Below are 19,735 nucleotides of genomic sequence, written 5' to 3' on the forward strand. Positions count from 1 at the left end.
TACATATGGCTTATAGGACATGGTGATTTTCATATTTTCATCTATATATTTTAAAATATATAAAATATATACTTCATGTTTTATACATATATAATTATATATAAGAATATATACTGTATAAAGCATATAAACATATAAATATATAAAGTATACTTTATATACTTCATAAAGTATAATTTGTATATCTATTTTATACTTAGAAAGTGTATACTTCATATATATTTTATATAGTAAAATTCATTCTTTCTCATTCTAAATTTTGACAGACAATACAGTTGTGTAGCCACTACCAAATACAAGATTTAGAATATTTCCATTTCCATAAAAATATTTCTCCGGCCAGGTACGGTGGCTCACGCCTGTAATCCCAGCACTTTGGGAGGCCAAAGCGGGTGGATCACGAGGTCAAGGGATCGAGACCATCCTGGTCAACATGGTGAAACCCCGTCTCTACTAAAAGTACAAAAAATTAGCTGGGCATGGTGACGCGTGCCTGTAATCCCAGCTACTCAGGAGGCTGAGGCAGGAGAATTGCCTGAACCCAGGAGGCGGAGGTTGCGGTGAGCCGAGATCGCGCCATTGCACTCCAGCCTGGGTAACAAGAGCAAACACTCCGTCTCAAAAAAAAAAAAAATTCTCACACTCCTCTGTAGTCAGTTCTCTCTTTGTCCCTCTAGTACTGCCTTTTCTAGAATGACATAAGAATGGATTCATACAGTATGTAGCCTTTTGTGTCTGGCTTCTTTTGCTTAGCATGATATGTTGGAGATTCACTCATGTCTATCAGTAGTTTGTTCTTCTTTATTTCTGAGTACTATTTCATCACGTAGATGTGCCATAATTTGTCTATTTAGTAGGTAGTAGGTGTTCTGAGTGTCTCCTATGGGTGGCAGTTATGAAGAGAACTCTATACGTATTTGTATAGAAGTCTCTGTGTTGTGGGCATATCTTTTCCTTTCTCTTCGGTGAATACTTAGAAGCAGCATGGTTGGATCATGTAGCAAGTGTATCATCAACTGTATATGAAGCTAACAAACTATTTCCAAAAATGGCTTTACCATTTTGCCTTCAGACCAGCACATGAGTTTCCATTGCTCTGCATCTCTGTTGTTTCAAATTTTAACCATTCTAACAGGTGTATAGTTATATTTCATTGTGATTTTAATTTGTATGCTCCTAGTGACTAGTGAAATAAAACATGTTTTCATGTGCATCTCAGCCATCTGTGTCCCTTTTTTTGGTGAAATATCTGCTCACAATATTTTTTGCAAATTTTTGGTGGGTTGTTTTCTTCTTATTGATTTTTGAGACTTTATATATTCTGGATGCATCCATTTGTCAAATAGGTGTTTTTAAAAATACTTTTTCTAATTCTGCAGTCTGTCTTTTTACTTTCTGTATAGTGTCTTTCAAAGATCAAAAATTTTTTAATTTTGATAAAGTTCAATTTATCTCTCTCCCTCCCTCCCTGTTTTCCTCCTTCCTTCCTTCCTTCCTTCCCTCCTTTCCTTCTTCCCTCCCTCCCTCCTTCCTTCCTTCTTTCCTTCCTCCCTCCCTCCCTCCCTCCTTCCTTCCTCCCTCCCTCCCTCCTTCCTTCCTCCCTCCCTCCCTCTCTCCCTCCCTCCTTCCTTCCTTCCTTCCTTCCCTCCCTCCCTCCTCCCTCCCTCCATCCCTCCCTCCTTCCTTCCTCCCTCCCTCCCTCCCATCTTCCTTCCTCCCTCCCTTCTTCTTCCCTCCCTCCCTCCCTCCCTCCCTCCTTCCTTCCCTCCCTCCCTCCCTATCTCCCTCCTTCCTTCCTTTACATTTGGGTATCCAACTGTTTCCGCACCATTTGTGGAAAAATGACTGTTTGCACACTGATCTTTCATGGCACTTTAAAAAAAATCAGTTAATCCTGTGTGTAGGCAGTTTTTTGTTTGTCTCTCTGTCCTTTCCAGTATCACACTGTCTTGATATCTGTAGTTTTATAATAAGTCGTGATCATATTGAGTCTTCCATTCATGAATATGGTATATTCCTATACTTTTTAGGTCTTATTTGATTATCTTGTATTTTGTATCTTTCAATATACAATTTTGTTATTTTAAAATATTCTTCTGTGTCTGCTTTTGTTTTATTCTTGAGCACCATCATCAAAGCCACTATTCATTTATGTAGCCAGCCACTCTGCAAATACCTTAAATACATATCTAATTAAACTTTTCAAGAATTTCAGATTTTAGAATCATGATCCCAGTTTTACAGATGAGGAAAGTGAGACTCAGAAAGGTTAAATAGCCTGTTATAATTATACAGCAATTGTACCCTGGGTCAAGTGATTATTCCAAATCGTCTGCCTTTGAAACCTTTCCTCTTGATTCCTAAACTAATTTTGTATCATTTATCTATATAACTTTTGCCATAAGACAAAATGTATTAAATAATGAAAGGAGCAAGAGTGATGTTGGGATCCATATTTGGTAGGGAAGCAAGACGTCTGTACTCTTTCTTACCACTTCCACTGTACTTTGTTGCACCGTACTTTGTTAAGACCAGAATATACCTCTAAAGTGAATAATCCAAATAAACAAATTGTTCCTGTACCTAAGAAGGAGAATGCATAAGGTGGAGCTTTATGTGCAAAAGCAACAGAGCCCTCTAATTATGTTTTAGGTCCTGAGACATTTTTCCGAGTGATTATTCCTACTGCTTAACTCTCTGTACTACTTCCCTTTGCCCAAGTTAAAATACCTAAATCATTGCTTGTAGTTCTATTATTATATTGAGTAATAGTTTCTTTGATTGGAAAAGAAATAGCCCCTTTTTAGAATTCCCTGGCAGTCTGTAAGAACTCCCGTTTATAATATTTGTAACCATGTGTCTTAATTAACTGTTGCCATGTAAGTCTTCACTAGACTGTGGGTAGAAGTTAGTTTTCTTTAGCATTTTATTTTGAGATGTTTCATATGTACAGAAATGTTGAATCAACATTAGCGTTAAACAGCATACCCACCTAAATTGACTGCATATTAAAATTTTGGCATGTCTGCAGTATCCCTGCGTGTTTAAGCTTTCTTTTTTTGACAGACCAAAAAGTTGGTCACTGACATGAGGGCCTATCATTCCTCGTTTCATGCAACTCCTATGAATAACTCCGCTCTGCAGTTACGGGAATATCCTGATGCCTATGAAGAGGAACAGTGATTCCCAAGTATATGTTATATCTGTTCCCCGTGAAGTTTTCCCATTGACTTTAAGGTCCCTGCCATTTTTCTTGTCAAATGCCATCTATTCCAAATCCATGTATTCATTTCCTCAAGATGGAACATTTTTGGCAAAAAATACTACCTAAGTGATCACGCGTGCTTGAGTATTCTACCCAAAGGCCCAGACTGTAATTAGGAAGAATCTATGGAGTATTACTTGCACATTGAGTGTCTTGGTCCCCAAAGAACTTTCACCTCGTGGTTTCGGTGCCTATTGAGGAGCCTCCCCTGGACCATCCATTCCTTTAGGAGTTAGGAATTGTTGGATAGGAATGGTAGGGTGAACTGAAGGTTTATCAAATTCTCTTCTTTTTTCTGTGTTTTTTACTTGAAGTCTTAACCCCTCAGCCCTCCCACCGCGCGTGTATGTCTGTCTAGACACATGGTTTTTTTCCTCATTCAGTGTGCTGCATTTGGTTGGTGTCATTGTTCATTTTGACACTTAGATTGTCTCAACATCCCACATGTGGCCAGGGGAGCCTCGCCATGCCACCTCCTGTGTCCTTGTGATTTGGCCCCACTAGTCTAGAAGATAGTCGTGACCTAACATCCCACTGAGGTCATCCTGGTCGGGGCTGTGTTTATCTCCTGCTGGCCTGCCCCTGGGAACGCAATGCTGTCAACACAGCGCACACTCATTGGATGTTGGGTGTTGCACTTGGCAGTGCTGTTTATGGTTTTGAATCTTCTTGTCACTTTAGGCTTATCACCTCCATTTCTCATGGCACATTCTCAGAGTACCCATCTGGGGAAGCTTCAGTTTCCTGTGGCATGGGGGGAAAGTGAAGCAGGGGTGGAACAGAATCTCTCTGGGATGTGCTTCCTGCGTTTAAGCTTTCCTGCACACCCCTGCTAGACAGGTACAGGGCCACTGCAGAATTCCCTGTGACTGCCCACAAGTCGACGCTCAATCCACCACAGTAAACAATTTTGAAAATAAACATTAGGCATTTATGGCTCCAATCACTTTGGTAACTTATGTAGTTGTAAGTAGATAAGCTATTGGGTGATCACTTTCAATGTGCAGTGTTTGATCATACAGCCACATACAAATGTGTGTTTATATTATATACACATACATTTTTATAAGAAATAACATAAAAGGTTATCTATGTCTTCATTATGCTATAATCTCATATTTCAAAGTCTCTTCTCTTTATAATTCATTTATTTAGTGTTTTAATAGGTACTATTCACGATACTGAATACTTAATGTATTGTATAATACCTAAGTATTATAAATATTTCATATTTAATATTTAATGATGTATGTGACATTAAATATTCCTTCTTATTACATCATCCAACCAATGTTAATAATGCTGAGGACAGTATCCTTTTATGATTTCTATAACGCATCCATTTTACCTCAGAAAGAGTTTCAACTTTCATTTATAACAATGAGAGGAGTAGGGTCCTTTATGGAAGTCAATTTAAAAATGTGCATGAACGTATTGATCTTCTATTCAATAATGAGAGTTTTTTTAAGGCTGAATTACTTTTAATTCTATTACAGTGTGTTTCCAGATTCTCTATATCAGGTGATAAGACTTCAAAATTCTAAACTCTCAAAGGCTCTAATACTACCTGGTGTATTGAATTTACAGAAATAAAATATAAAATCTTCTGCTTTGCTGTCTTTTTTTTTTTGAGGCGGAGTTTCGCTCTTGTTACCCAGGCTGGAGTGCAATGGCGCGATCTCGGCTCACCGCAACCTCTGCCTCCTGGGTTCAGGCAATTCTCCTGCCTCAGCCTCCTGAGTAGCTGGGATTACAGGCACGTGCCACCATGCCCAGCTAATTTTTTGCATTTTTAGTAGAGACGGGGTTTCACCATGTTGACCAGGATGGTCTCGATCTCTTGACCTCGTGATCCACCCACCTCGGCCTCCCGAAGTGCTGGGTTTACAGGCTTGAGCCACCGGGCCCAGCCCCTGCTGTCTTTAGTATCAAATGAATCACATTAAGAAGTTGCAAACAAAGTATATATTCCTTATGACACCATAAACTATAATTTTATATGTAATATTTGATTATAATTTATTTTTATTCTTCATAGCAAATGTGAATATGTGTTTAAATTATTACACTGTATAAGTAGCAAATAATTATTATGGGTCATTTAAGATCCAGATATTCCCTTTCGGTATATTTGTCCAATAAACATCTTCCTGCAGTTACTGCTACAATCAAATTGAAATTGATTTTGTTTTTAAAGTACATTTCTTTCCTTTGAATGCCTGGAATGACATGAGATATTAGTACCCTATGAATTCAACTAAGTACTCCATTTAAATTGGAGATACAGGTTTAATTTTGCTGTTAGTAGTTCTAGATAGCTAACAGGTGACATCACTGTAAGTCATGTTCTGTTTTGTGTAGTTTTGGCTTTTATTTATTTATTTTTACAAACATTCCTCACTCTAAGGTTCTTTATAAAATAAGGAACGTATAATATTTGGGAAACTAAATGTGTAAAAATTAATTAATTATATGTTGAATAAAGACATGGGAATAAATTTTTCTTTAAATGAAAAAAGGACAATTTCACTGTGGGTCGTTTATATGAGAAAGGTTTTTATAAGTTCAGTGATGAGAGTGGACACCCATTTTTCTGCGAGCTTTAGTTTTAACAATAATACCTGAATCAGCCTTTTTATTGTATCTTATACTTAATCAAGTATTTGATTAAGAATACGTGACATACTTTTTGAGGGCACAGCGATGACTCCTGGCGTTCAGCGTATATAGCACCGCACACTATCCTCTGTCCTCATTCTACATTGTTCTTTCTATATTTTTAATTATCATTTCTTTCTTATACTCCCCTAACCATAATCCTAACAGGATTCTGAGGTAGCTTTGAAGACATTCTATGTAACATGAAAACACGTATGTGAGAAAATCAAACAAAGAGGAGGAGCTGTCTTGTTTTTATTTCAACAAATATTAAGTGAAAGTATAACTTTACAAGGATTATAGAATCTTGAAATATTTTTCCAAATATGTTATTATTTTAAATCTGAGAAATATCACAGTTACAAGGGCAAATCATTTGACTTGTTTGAAAATTACCAAGTTGGGGGAGGAATATAAGAAAGATATGATAATCATGGATATAATCTCCTGTCTACTTGAGAATAATAATTACAGTTCTTTGGCTGGGAGTGGTGCCTCACGCCTATAATCCCAGCACTTTGGAGGCCAAGGTGGGTGGATCACCTGAGGTCAGGAGTTCGAGACCAGCCTGACCAACATGGCGAAACCAGATCTCCACTAAAAATACAAAAAATTAGCCAGATATGGCACACCTGAAGTCCCAGCCACTCTGGAGGCTGAGGCAGGAGAATCGCTTGAACTGGAGAAGTGGAGATTGCAGTGAGCTGAGATCGTTACCACTGTACTCCAGCCTGGGAGACAGAGCAACTCTCCATCTCAAAAATAATAATAATATTATTATAGGTTTTTTTTTACTTCTCTTACATTTTCTAAATTTTCTTCCTTTCATCTGGGTTCTGTTTGTGTTCGTTTTGGTCTTCTTTATTAATGCTGGATGAACTTTTTTCACAAGGCCCAGTGCTCTTGCGCAGACCCTCTGTCTCCAGGTGTGTGCACACGGCCTGGAGGTGCACGGGCTTTTCTGCATGGCGAGCCTGGATGGGCTGAGCTCTGATACTTTTGGAACCTCCATGCTCAGTGTTAGTGCTTATGTTCTCTTTGGCTGGTCATTTTCACCAAAGAGGATTCTTCTGGTCTTTCTAGGTTTGGTGTGGGACTAATGTTGGCGGGAGTGAGTTCAAGCCTTTTTGCTGATATGCTGGGAGCTGAGCAGAAAAGAGAGGGGAGAGCTTACTGTTTGGTCTGACATCAAACCAAACAGGTGTTTTCTTCCAAACGGTTCTTGTTATTGGCTTATGCTTCTCAGGCACATCCCTTGTCCAGAGAATAAACGTGGTCCTCTGCCCAGGAGTGAGTTGGAGAGCCCCTCCCTGCATGAGCCGGGCGTCAGGCAGCCTGGACACAGGGCCACATCTCAAAGCCGTCAGCACCGTTGGTTTTCACCTCACATGTAGCCTCACTTTCTGAGTACCTGGCACCCCCAATTGCTGGGCCTTGCTAGAGTTTTGCACCGGAGATTCACAGGCTTCCTGTTTAATGTCACCACCTTCCCATCTCAAGTGCAGTTGGTAACCACTCACCACCCTCTTTCCTGCTTCCAGAATTCTCTTGTCTTTAGTTGCGTCTCCTCTCACTCTCCTGGTCCTTGCGGGTCTGTGCATTTTTAAAATGCTCCTCACTGTCATCTGATAAGCGGAATTGGGATGAAGGCGTATTTCAAATACTTGTTCATTTGTTATGTAGAAGACCCCGAAGTATATTTTGACAAACTTCAGCTCTATTCAGACTTTGCAGGAGTTTTGGGCTAATTTATAACATTTTGAGGTTTTGTTTGTGTTTTTTGGATTCCCTGTTTTTCTCTTTCAAATATCTTTGCAGGAAATACCACCTACGAGCGTTTTGCCATTGGCTTTCCCTCTAGAAAACAGAAAGCCATTGTGTTCTGTGGCCTTCCACCTTATCAGCTCTAAGAACTCACTCAGACTTGGATTTATTTCAAATCATCTTAAATGAAGGACTCGATTCTCAGTTACATTCCCTTTTCCTGGATTCTCTTTTCATAATGTTGCTTTACAGTATCGATTCTTAGGCTCAAATGCACCCCACAATAAAAGTTGTTCAGGTCGGGTGTGGTGGCTCAAGCCTGTAATCCCAGCACTTTGGGAGGCTGAGGCAGGTGGATCACGAAGTCAAGAGATTGAGACCATCCAGGTCAACATGGTGAAACCCCAACTCTACTAAAAATACAAAAAATTAGCTGGGCATGGTGGCGTGTGCCTGTAATCCCAGCTACTCGGTAGGCTGAGGCAGGAGAATTGCCTGAACCCAGGAGGCGGAGGTTGCGGTGAGCCGAGATCGCGCCATTGCACTCCAGCCTGGGTAAAAAGAGCGAAACTCCGTCTCAAAAAAAAAAAAAGTCATTCAGAAGTCATCACATTATGTTTTTTGTTCAGCAGTATATTTTACAATGTCACTGCACAATTATTTTTGTTACTTTTTAATAGTGATTATACATGGATGTATGTTCATTAATATATTTGAAATTTAAGCCCTTGAATGAGTTATCCTCTTTCAAGTGCTTGCCTTGGTGAAAACATGTTTAAGCTTTTCAACAAGGCCCAAGTCTTGAAACATAATCATGAAATATAACCCCGGATTCAATCATTAGGGTTCTCCTTCCATTGAAACCACGTACCTACTCTCCGCATTCAGCGCTCCTGTGTCTCTCTTTGCAGCTCAACAGCTTCTGAGGCCAGGAACTGCCTAAAGATCCTATGGAGAACTTAGAAGAACATTAAACTTTCTCCCTGTGTTGTGTGTTGTAGAGAGCAGACCTGTGCTCCGTGCAAAGTGTGAGTTCCAGGGTCAATTGAGACAGCTTTTGTCTGGCTGATGAAGTTATCAACAGCAGTTTTATACCCTGCTATCCAAGTCACACGGCTAAGGCCGTTTCTATTACACCTTCACAACTTCTCAAGAATATGAATTAAACCCTTTTGGATTTTTCCTTCCAATTCACACGCTCATACTTAGACCTTCCACTAGGCACAAAGGCACTGTTTTTATATTTTTTATTGTACTTTAGGTTCTGGGGTACATGCGCAGATCATGCAGGATTGTTTACACAGGTACATACATGGCAATGTGGTTTGCTGCCTCCATCCCCCTGTCACCTATATCTGGCATTTTTCCCCATGTTATCTCTCCCCAACCTCCCTACCCCCCGATGCCCCTCCCATGGTCCCCCCCAACAAACCTCACTGTATGATGCTCCCCTCCCTGTGTCCATGTGTTCTCATTGTTCAACACCCGCCTATGAGTGAGAACATGCAGTGTTTGATTTTCTGTTCTTGTGTCAGTTTGCTGAGAATGGTAGTTTCCAGATTCAGCCATGTCCCTACAAAGGATACAAACTCATCTCATCGTTTTTTATGGCTACATAGTATTCCATGGTGTATATGTGCCACATTTTCTTGTCCAGTCTATCACTGATGGGCATTTGGGTGGGTTCCAGGTCTTTGCTATTGAAAGCAGTGGACAGAGGCACTGCTTTAAAGGTATGTTTCATCCCGAGTTTCCCTTCTCCAGTCTGTGTTTATTAGCCTTCTGTTTTTATATCCTGCAACGACATCATACATTTGACTTGCCTGTCACCAAATGCCCCCTGCTCCACCACCAGTGCCCCATTCTACCTGTGCTGTTTTCCTTCTACCCAGACTCACTTCTACCTGTGCCCAATTCTACCTGCCTTTCCTTCTCCCCAGCCTCAGTTCTACCTGGTATCCATTCTCTCTGTGCTTGGTTCTGTCTTTCCATCTACCCAGCTTGAGTTCTACCTGTGCCCAGTTCTACCTGTGCTTGATTCCACTTGCCTTTTCTTCTCCCCAGCCTCAGTTCTACCTATTGTCCATCCTATCTGATTGGTTCTGTCTTTCTGTCTACCCAGCGTGAGTTCTACCTGTGCTCAATTCTACCTGTGCCCAATTTACCTGCCTTTCCGTCTCCCCAGCGTCAGTTCTGTCTATGGTCCATTCTACCTGTACTCAGTTCTGTCTTTCCTTCTCCCTGTGGTCAGTTCTACCTGTTCTCCATTTTGCCTATCCACCTACCTATTGAAATGGGGACCCAAACAGATTTAAAACTGGGGCACAGAGATACTTGCAGGAGGGCTGGGGTTGTGCTGCGGCGAGTTCTGTCCAGGGCTCCCTCCAGGAGCAGTGCCAGGCAGTATCCAAGGCCACACCGACAGGGGATCCCTGAGAGAGAGTTTTGAAGACCAGGAACTAAGAAGTGGAACTAGATCAGGTGCAGGCAGGGAGTTTGTCCTTTCTGCCAGAGGAGATCGTTTTCTCTCTGGACCATCTTTAAAAATATTAACATATTTTCACTTTATGAAAACAATCTGGGCTTAGTCTCCTTCCCGTCATGACTATCCGGTATCTGTTTTTTCTAGTAATTTTTTGTTCGTTTTTCTTTTACTATATATTCTTTATATTGCTCAAATGAGTATACGTAATTCCTCCTGTTTTCCTCTTCAGTTATTTTCTCATGCTATTAAAATGCCCCATATTTTCATAGCTAATGTTTAATGATTTAATGGTTGCACAGTATTTCATCATAACACAAGTTATGATTGCTTGATTTCGCAAATGAAAATGTAGGACATCCAGTTCCGCTTGAACTTTAGGTAAACAACAGATTTGTTTCTTTTTAGTATATGTGTGTCTCGTGTAATGTTTCATTGCAACATCAGGGACATATTTATTTTTCTTTGTTTATCTGAGATTCAAATGGAGCTAGGCATCCATATTTTATCTTGCAGTCCTACAAAACATCATATCATTTACACAGTTTCTTGTGGTGGATGTTTAGGGTTTTCAGCAATGCTATGGACGTCTTTGGGTATGAAATTTTCTATTTTGAATTGATTCCTTTGGTGGCTTATTAGAAGTAGAATTACTGAGGAGATGGTATTTATTTTCAAGACTTTTCAAACCTGTCTCCAAATCACTTTTTAAAAAGGTTATAGCAATTTATGTTCCCGCAAACAGCATGTAAGAGTCCTCATCCCCTGCACCCTTGCTCACATTATCATTATTTAAATACTTCTTTGCTATTTTGGCAGGCGAATAATGATGTACCATTTTCATCTTTGATTACTAATGAGGTTCACATTTTGTTGTTGTTGTTTATCAGGCATTTAGTGTCCTGGTTTTTACATTTTCTGTGAGTATATCCTGACTTCTGTGGCCCTATTTTGCATTGCTTTGAAGTTAAAAGGAGTATATCTTGTTTTTACTTAACTGACTGATTCTTACTCAGCTGCTGGTGCTGGAGTCCCTGCGGTCAGGCCCTGGGATGAGTTCTGCACAGTGGCTTGCTCCAGCCTACCTGCTAGGCTACCCATTGTTTAAAAAATAAAAGCATTTAGCAGTCATCTCCCAAATGCATTTGAAATAAATCAATTAAAGCACAGAATAGTCATTTTCTTCTGAGCCCACAGAATTACAGTTTTATTTTCACAGAGCTCCCTTTTTTTGTTCCGTATAAATGACTGGTTTCAAAGGGCTTCCGTGAGTACCCATTTCATCCACCCATATAAGCCCACAGATACGCTGCAGGGTTCTGCTGTGTTCGTGGAAACCATAAGGCTTCATGGTATCTACAGTACTTGTCCAGTGAAAATGCCGATACCGCAAGGATGGGGCTCCATTCCCAAAGGGCGGGGAGGACAGGGAGGGGTGTTTCAGTGAATTTTAATATGCAGGTCATCTCTTTCCTCATGGAGCCCATGCTTCAACTTAGAAAAGAACTGAAATAGCAAGACTTACGTTTGCTAAGAAAGGAAAGACTGAGCAGTGTAAATGACTTTTGTAACATTTCCTTCGGTTTAGTAAAAAGGGAACACGTGATGCCCGGCAGCACTGCCTCTGACTGGTGGCGATAGCCCGTCCTCTGGCCTTTCTGGCCTCCTGTAATTAATCCCCATTGTGGTTTAACTAGAGGCCATTTGGTTGTCTTTTCTGTGACACTCTTGTCAGTGGAGACTTCCCAACAGGGCATTTACATCCTCGCAGGACTTGCTTTATGGAAATTGCTGTGTTCTCTTCAGTTTTCCGTTTTCTGTGTCACAACGGCTCTGGCATGCGTTGCCTTGCATGAATTTTTCAGCATTATTTGGCAGTCTGCTCCCTGAGTTCAGTATGTCCACGTCACCTGTTCCCGCATCTGGCCGAAGTGTGGCTGCACTGGTGTTTCTCATTAATGTTACTCTCTGCTTATGCCCTCAGCATTTTGAGACCCCCTCAAGGGCGATGCTTTTCTTTCTACTTTCAGCCTGATAGTTTAAGTTAAGCACGTTGATACATTGCTTCTGGTGATAAATAGCTGACCTGGTGATTTCACTTATTCTAATGTGTGAGTCTCCATTGTGCAACTGGTTTGACTACAGAAAATGGATTTCAGCACCTACTTGGTTCACCGAGGCTGATACAGGCCTCTTCTTGAGCAAGAAAAGCTCCTCATCTCATGGGAAAGAGAAGAATCTGGGTCACAGCGACTGTGTCAGGATCAATTGTGGGCAGAGTACTTTGAAGGCTCTTCTTCCTCACCCTCTTCCAACTTTCTCTGACAACTGCAAGAGTAGGGGAAAGTGAATCTCTGCCTTGTGTTGGTCATCAGTAGCGGCCTCAGATTCCTTAGAGAAAGGATTAATGTGCATCTGGACGAGGGGTAAAGAAATAAGGTTAGCCAGTAAGTACCTGCCGTATAGTGCAGCCTGCACACCCAGCTTTGCCATTCACTCCCTCAGAGGGTGAAACCTCTAAGCCTCAGTTTCACTGCCTGAAAAGCAGGACAGGAGGAGAATGTTTTGTGTGATTGAAAGAGGCTGTATTCTGTTTTTTTTTTTTTTGAGACGGAGTTTCGCTCTTGTTACCCAGGCTGGAGTGCAATGGCGCGATCTCGGCTCACCGCAACCTCCGCCTCCTGGGTTCAGGCAATTCTCCTGCCTCAGCCTCCCGGGTAGCTGGGACTACAGGCGCTCGCCACCATGCCCAGCTAATTTTTGTATTTTTAGTAGAGACGGGGTTTCACCTTGTTGACCAGGATGGTCTCGATCTCTTGACCTCGTGATCCACCCACCTCAGCCTCCCAAAGTGCTGGGATTATAGGCGTGAGCCACCGCGCCCGGCCTTTAAAGAGGCCGTATTCTGTTAAAGTGAGAGTGTCAAAAGAGCCATAGTTCTAACAGGCTTAGCACAGCGCTTGATCAGTGTGTGATAGTATTACGATGACTATCCACGGGATGCATCTCTGTCATAAGGAGTAGACAAGATACAAAGGCAGCCTCTCTTGGGCTGAATGGTGTGCCAAATATTTATGTGTTTCAAAAGTTCACAAATAGACCATTTTGCCATTTTACTAATCGTTGCCTCGATGGAAAACAAACATTATTTAGCCGTTTCCCTGAACACCAGCTTGGAATCTAAATCTCAGCAATTATCATTCACAAATAATTTTTATTTCTGGGCAAATGGAAGATATTATATCATCATTATCGTATTTGTTCAGTTTGTGGATTGTATCCTTGGAGGACTCATTGGAAGCATATATGTATACTATAGGTATAAAGTGGATTGAAGAAAATACTGAACTTTAACATTTCACTGGAAAGCCTGTATTCCAAATTAATACAAAAGATATTTAGGCGTTCTGATATATTGCTGGTAAAAGGAGAGTTAGTAAAAGAATGCAATTTGATAGCTCATTAAATAGGGGAAAAATAGGGACATGTCTCAAAGTGTGTTTCATGCTATAATTTTACCGAACTTGTACTGGTTTAATGCAAAGAAATATATATCCGGTGTTCCTTAAAATGTCGTTAACGGAGGCGGAAATATTTAAAAGCAAGGAAGGCTTTATAGTGTTGTTAGCTACAAACCCTACCAGTGAACAACTGCAGTTAATGGTAACGACTACCTAGCTCACAACCCACCGCCAAATCAGACGACCTTCAGGACACGCCAGCAGATGTGTGCACACCCACGTCCACCCACGTACTGGCTGCCTCCATTTGCAGAAGCCAGAGAGACTTTTCAGCTTTGGCCTTTCACCTTTCCCTTTCTTGATTTTCTGTGTTGCTTTCTTTTTTCCTCCTTTTCCTTTCCACCCAGCTCTGTCTGGTCTGAGAAACTCGTGTCTCTCCCACTTGACATTCTGATGAGCCCGCATTCCTCCTCTCCTTCTTCTTAGGGAGGAGAATTGGGCCATAACTCATTTTGGTGTTGTGGTGATTGCCTCCGCGTCAGGCACGGGGGGATACAGGCTGATTTTGAGAAATTAGAGGCCTTTCTGTGCCGTGGCCCAAGAGGAGAGGCTGCACACACATTTTGCCTGATAATAAGGGCAGCACATTTCCAAAAGAGCACAAAACAGAAGTGCCTATCATTTCCATCCTGTTTTTAATTTTCTTGTGTGTAATGCAGAAATATTTACAACTTTTTTTTTTTACAGTCGGACAACCTGTATCAGCAAAGATTTGAGGTACTAACAGTTAGAGAGAACAAAATACAGCCCTGAGTTTGAGTGCGCTGGTGTTTCTCCCTCATGTGACTTTTTGCTCATGTCCTCAGCATTGTCATACCCCTTCAAGGGTTTTGCTTTTCTTTCTACTTGCAACTTGATATACTAAGGACCCCCTACCACAAAAAATATTCCTGAGGTTGGAAGTGACCCATACCTTATGCTGATCAGCCTTGAGCAAGGGGCAGCAGAACTGAGAGCTCCCTGCCCATGTCTTGTTGCTTCTCCCTGACAGTTTTAAGTCCCAGAATCTGGGATGATATTGGCCTCTCCCATGAGTGTTGTTCTGTCTCATCTAATTCTATCTTTTGATTCATTTACAGGGAAACTTCGTGGCTTGCATGACAGCTATTTTACGACAAATGGAAGATTACCATTATGCCCACTTAATCAAGACTTTTGGGAAAATGAGGACTGATGTAGTAGTAAGTGTTCCTTTCACCCTGTTCACATAACCGTGTTTTAGGACCATGCTTTTGTCTAAAGTCCCTGGTCCTTTAGACCAGCACTTTAGACAAAAGCCTGATATCAATATATTCATTTAAAATAGGATTTGCATAAGAACTTGTCTCTGATTGATTTCAAAAGCCTCCTGGGAAGGTCTGAGTGAAGCCTTGTTTCTAACAAGACAAGGGTCCGCACTTGCAGACTTGCTTCTAGGGCAGAGTGGAGAATGACTCAGGGGCCACGACTAAGGAAATCTCTTGTCTTTCTTGGTGACAGTCTCCTCTCCTTTGGGATAATTGAAAATTTGGAGACGTTATCCATGGATAGACTCCCATTGACTTCTATTCATTTATTGGTTGACTTTTTTAATAGCAGAAGCCAGAGTGACTTTTCAGCTTTAAGTTGTACTCCGTTATTAATTAGCTCTAATCATGGAAGCTCATCAGCATTTCTCCAAATAATTCTCTAGTCATCCTCAGTGAAACTATGATACAACTTAATTAGAATAATAGAGGGGAATTTATTGCTTATGAGCTACCTCCCTAATGACCTGAAATCACACTGCCATATGGCAGATATCCTCTGCAAAGCTGCAGCCAAACTTCTTGGCAGACTTCATGATTGCGTGTTGACTTGAACTGTTCGATTCCATTTCTGAGGATCTATAAGTTTCTGTAGAACACAGGCCCCAACCCCTGGGCCACACAGCAGGAGCTGAGTAGTGGGCAAGCAAGCATCACTACCTGAGATCCGCCTCCTGTCAGATCAGCTGCAGCATTAGATTCTAATGAGAGCACAAACCATATTGTGAACTGCGCATGAGAGGGATCTAGGTTGCCTGCTCCCTATGAGAATCTAATGCCTGATGATCTGAGATGGAACAGTTTCATCCTGAAACCTGCCCCAACACCCCCTGGTTCATGGAAAAATTGTCTTCCATGCAACTGGTTCCTGGTGCCAAAAAGGTTGGGGACTGCTGTCATAGAGTACCAATAGATACCTGCAGAATACAGCCATGTGCTTGTTGTTCTAGAACATGGGTTGTTGCACTTGACATGTGTCTTATTAAGAACTGAGAAGAAGAGAATGATCTGTATGATTGCTTTCAAAGGATTATTTCTAACACATAATTTTCTTATTGTTGCCACTATATATATATATAGTATTTGTAATTATGTATTTCTAATAGACAATTTTCTTATTGTTGCCACTATATATATAATACATAATTTTCTTATATATCTGTAGTGGCAATAATAAGAAAATTATGTATTAGAAATAATCTTTTAAAAAAGGATATTTTTATATTTATACACACACATACACAGAGTCATGTGTTGTTTAATTCTGCCAAATGCATCGTCAGCTGATTTCATCATTGTACGATCCTCATGACGTGTACTTCTACTTAAACCTAGATGCTGGAGCCAGCTATGCACTGAGGCTAGATGGTCTAGCCTACTGCTCCTACACCACACACCTGTACAGCATGTGACTGCGCTGAATACTATAGGCAGTTAGAATACACTGACTGTGATGTCACTAGGTGGTAAGCATTATGTCCATGATCCATTATAATTTTTGGACCACGGACACATATGCAGTCTGTCATTGACCAAAATGTTTACTATGCAGCCTGTGACTGCACTTTAACGTTTCTAAGGACAAGAATGGATCTACGCCTTAAAGTCCTAGCAGCTTCCTTTAAATAAAAGTAAGGAAACAATCATATGTATATGTTTGTATGCCCCTGTTGGGATTTCTCCGAATAATAATGAGTAGTTTACAGTAGGCGTATACTCAAATACGTAACCTCTATCCTGTTTATATGCCATGATTCTTTGGAAAACATGGCATAGCAAAATCAGATTGTATGTGTGTAACAGTTTATCTCATAAGTGAATCTAAACTACACCCTACACCCACCTTTGGTCAGTGTAAAAACCATTGTAGCTTAAAGCTAAAGGAACGGTTTCTTAGATAATGTTCCAGGCTGCATACTAAAGTCTTCAGAAATAGAAGATTTACCCATCTGGAAAAGTTAGGACTCCAATTAGTACTTCGCCCTTTTTTAGGACAATGACTTCATAAAAATCCACACATGCAAACTGTGTAAAATCATTTAATCTGAACTATTAAGTGCTGTGATTGGTAAGGAATCTTCAAGGTAAGTGAAAAGTGATGATGCTGAATGGTATTTAAACGTTACTGTGGTGGGCTGGGCGCGATGGCTCATGCCTGTAATCCCAGCCTTTTGGGAGGCAGAGGCGATGGATCACCTGAGGTCAGGAGTTCGAGACCAGCCTGGCCAACATGGTGAAACTCAGTCTTTCTTAAAATACAAAAATTACCCAGACATGGTGGTACACGCCTGTGATCCCAGCTACTCAGGAGTCGGAGGCAGGAGAATTGCTTAAACCCCAAAGGTGGAGGTTGCAGTGAGCTGAGATTGCGCCACTGCACTCCAGCCTGGGCAACAGAGCAATACTCCAGACTCCATCTCAAATGAAATAAAACAAAACAATTACCGTGGCTTGCTGAATTCCAAGTGTGTGCCGCCTGTCTTTGCTCAGATCCCAGGATCAGATGTTGTGGTCCCAGTTTTCCAGAGGATGTTTTTCCATAGACACAACAGTTCAGAAAATCTATTATTTGCAGAGAGTTTGATTTCCAATAAGACATGATGTTGACCGGGCATGGTGGGTCACACCTAAAATCCCAGAACTTTGGGAGGCCAAGGCGGGTGGATCACATGAGGTCAGGAGTTTGAGGCCAGCCTGGCCAACATGGCAAAATCCTGTATCTACTAAAAATGTAAAAATTAGCTGGGTGTGGTGGTGGGCGCCTGTAATCCCAGCGACTAGAGAGGCTGAGGCAGGAGAATGGCTTGAACCTGGGAGGTGGCGGTTTCAGTGAGCTGAGATTGTGCCACTTTACTCCAGCTTGGGTGACAGAGCTAGACTCCATCTCAAAAAAAAAAAAGAAAAAGAAGAGAAATGACGCTTGTGGTTTGCATACCACGAGTTTAGACTGGAGAGATAATAACCATGGTTAATCTGTCAGAACCTTTGTAAAATGTGTTTCCTACCTATTAACTATGCCTGGGAGTATATGACTATTTTTCTATTCTGACAACTATTAAATAAAAGATCATTTTGTGCGAAATCATTGGAAGTTATTTAGTATTTCAGTATGAAAGTAGCCAAAACCATTTTCTTGAGACTACTTCCGTCTAACAGGTACAATTCAGGTTCTCAAATTTAGCCCTTTTTGGTTGGGTGAGTCATTTTCATACAAAATCACACTTAACTATCAACACCACTGACAGTGAGCATATAGAGCACAAGTGGAAAGCCGGATCCGGAGGAGAAGAACAGTAGACACGTTCAGCTCTGAACTCTCTCAGGAGGGAGGCTATCCCAACCCTTCGGGATTTGAACCACAGAGAATCTGTAGAATCTTCCACATTGGAGATGCTGATCTGCCCAAACGGCTGCTGGCTGCCACGTGTCCACATCTCAGTAACAGAAGCAGAGAATGTGCCCAGAGTCTCCGAAGTCAGCTAGAAGGGAACGAGGAGGGCTGGGGGACTTTTAGAGGAGAGTGTTGTCTTGCCACTTGTCACAAATTCCCACTGTGTTGCTTTAAAAAACACACACTGCATTTCCCTACACTCACATTTCTGTGACCAGAAGTGTGTGGGTCTCTCCCACCACAATCCATTCCCCAACACCAGCTGGATGTCCTACAGTTCTGACACTATCTACCTGGGGTTAGCTTCAGATCCTGCAAGGGAAAGAGCTTATCTGACCTTACTCAGATGTCACCGGTGTTTTACTTATTCTCTTTCCCCTGTGGATCACAAAAAATAATTTTACAAATCCAGAAAAGCTGAAAGAATAATACAATGGAGCCAGGCTCAGTGGTTCATACCTGTAATCCCAGCACTTTGGGAGGCCGAGGCGAAAGGGTCTATTGAGCCCAGAAATTCAAGACCAGCCTGGGCCACATAGTGAGACCCCATTTCTACCAAAAATAAAAAAAAAATTAGCCAGGCATGATAGCTCATGCCTATAGTCTCAGATACTTGGGAGGCTGAGGCAGGAGGATCGCTGGAGCCGAGGAGTTTGAGGCTGCAGCGAGCTCAGAGTATGCCACTGCACTACAACCTGGGTGATAGCGTGAGACCCTATCGAAAAAAAAACCAAAAAGTGCAATGGAAACCGTGACTACCACCACCTGAATTCATCAGTTGCAAGCACGTGTCTCCACGTGCCTCTATCTATCCAGCCAACCCCTTTCAGTCAGTGAGAGGCAGGGGGATGCTCCTGCCCTATGTTGTTCTGCAAACATTCTCTGGGGAGTAAAACCATCCTCCGGTGATCTTACTCTTCCATGAGAATGTAGCAGCCACCCCTCGTGCCTTTTATATTCAGATTTCCATTCTTTCCAAACCTTTATGTCCTTTCCAGCCCTTACATTTGGTGATTGTGTCTCTTTAATCTTCCTTTTTCTAAAATAAATCCATCATTATCACATTGTTTTCTTTTCATAGCATTGCTTTTTAATTTTTTTGGAGAGACCAATCCATTAGCTTTTATAGACTATCTCCCATTCTGGATTTTTTTTAGTGCTGCCTTGTAATATACCTTTCCACTGCTTTCTCTATCCCCCTGTATGATCTGCAAACCAGAGCTTGTTCTGAGAGTCAAGCTCAACTCTTTGGCAAGAGGGTTTCAGTGTTGGTATTGAACGCTTTCTGTTGCTTTAGGAAGCTGGGCGTGTCATGCTGACCCACTACTGCCGTTGCTAAATTTGACCACTGGTTTAAAAGCTGATAAC

At 41.4% G+C, this 19,735-nt stretch overlaps 1 protein-coding gene across 4 annotated transcripts in view; it reads left to right on the forward strand.

Annotated features, from left to right (window-relative positions):
* DOCK1 (dedicator of cytokinesis 1) overlaps window positions 1–19,735 on the forward strand; it is a 543,687-nt gene that overhangs the window by 323,653 nt on the left and 200,299 nt on the right. For all 4 annotated transcript variants that reach the window (XM_035269471.3, XM_035269473.3, XM_035269472.3 and 1 more), the window contains exon 28: window positions 14,770–14,871. In XM_035269471.3, the coding sequence (XP_035125362.1) occupies window positions 14,770–14,871 (102 nt within the window). The remainder of the gene's footprint in view (window positions 1–14,769; window positions 14,872–19,735) is intronic.

This window comes from Callithrix jacchus, chromosome 12 (assembly GCF_049354715.1).
Source record: "Callithrix jacchus isolate 240 chromosome 12, calJac240_pri, whole genome shotgun sequence".
NCBI classification, from domain to species: Eukaryota; Metazoa; Chordata; class Mammalia; order Primates; family Cebidae; genus Callithrix; species Callithrix jacchus.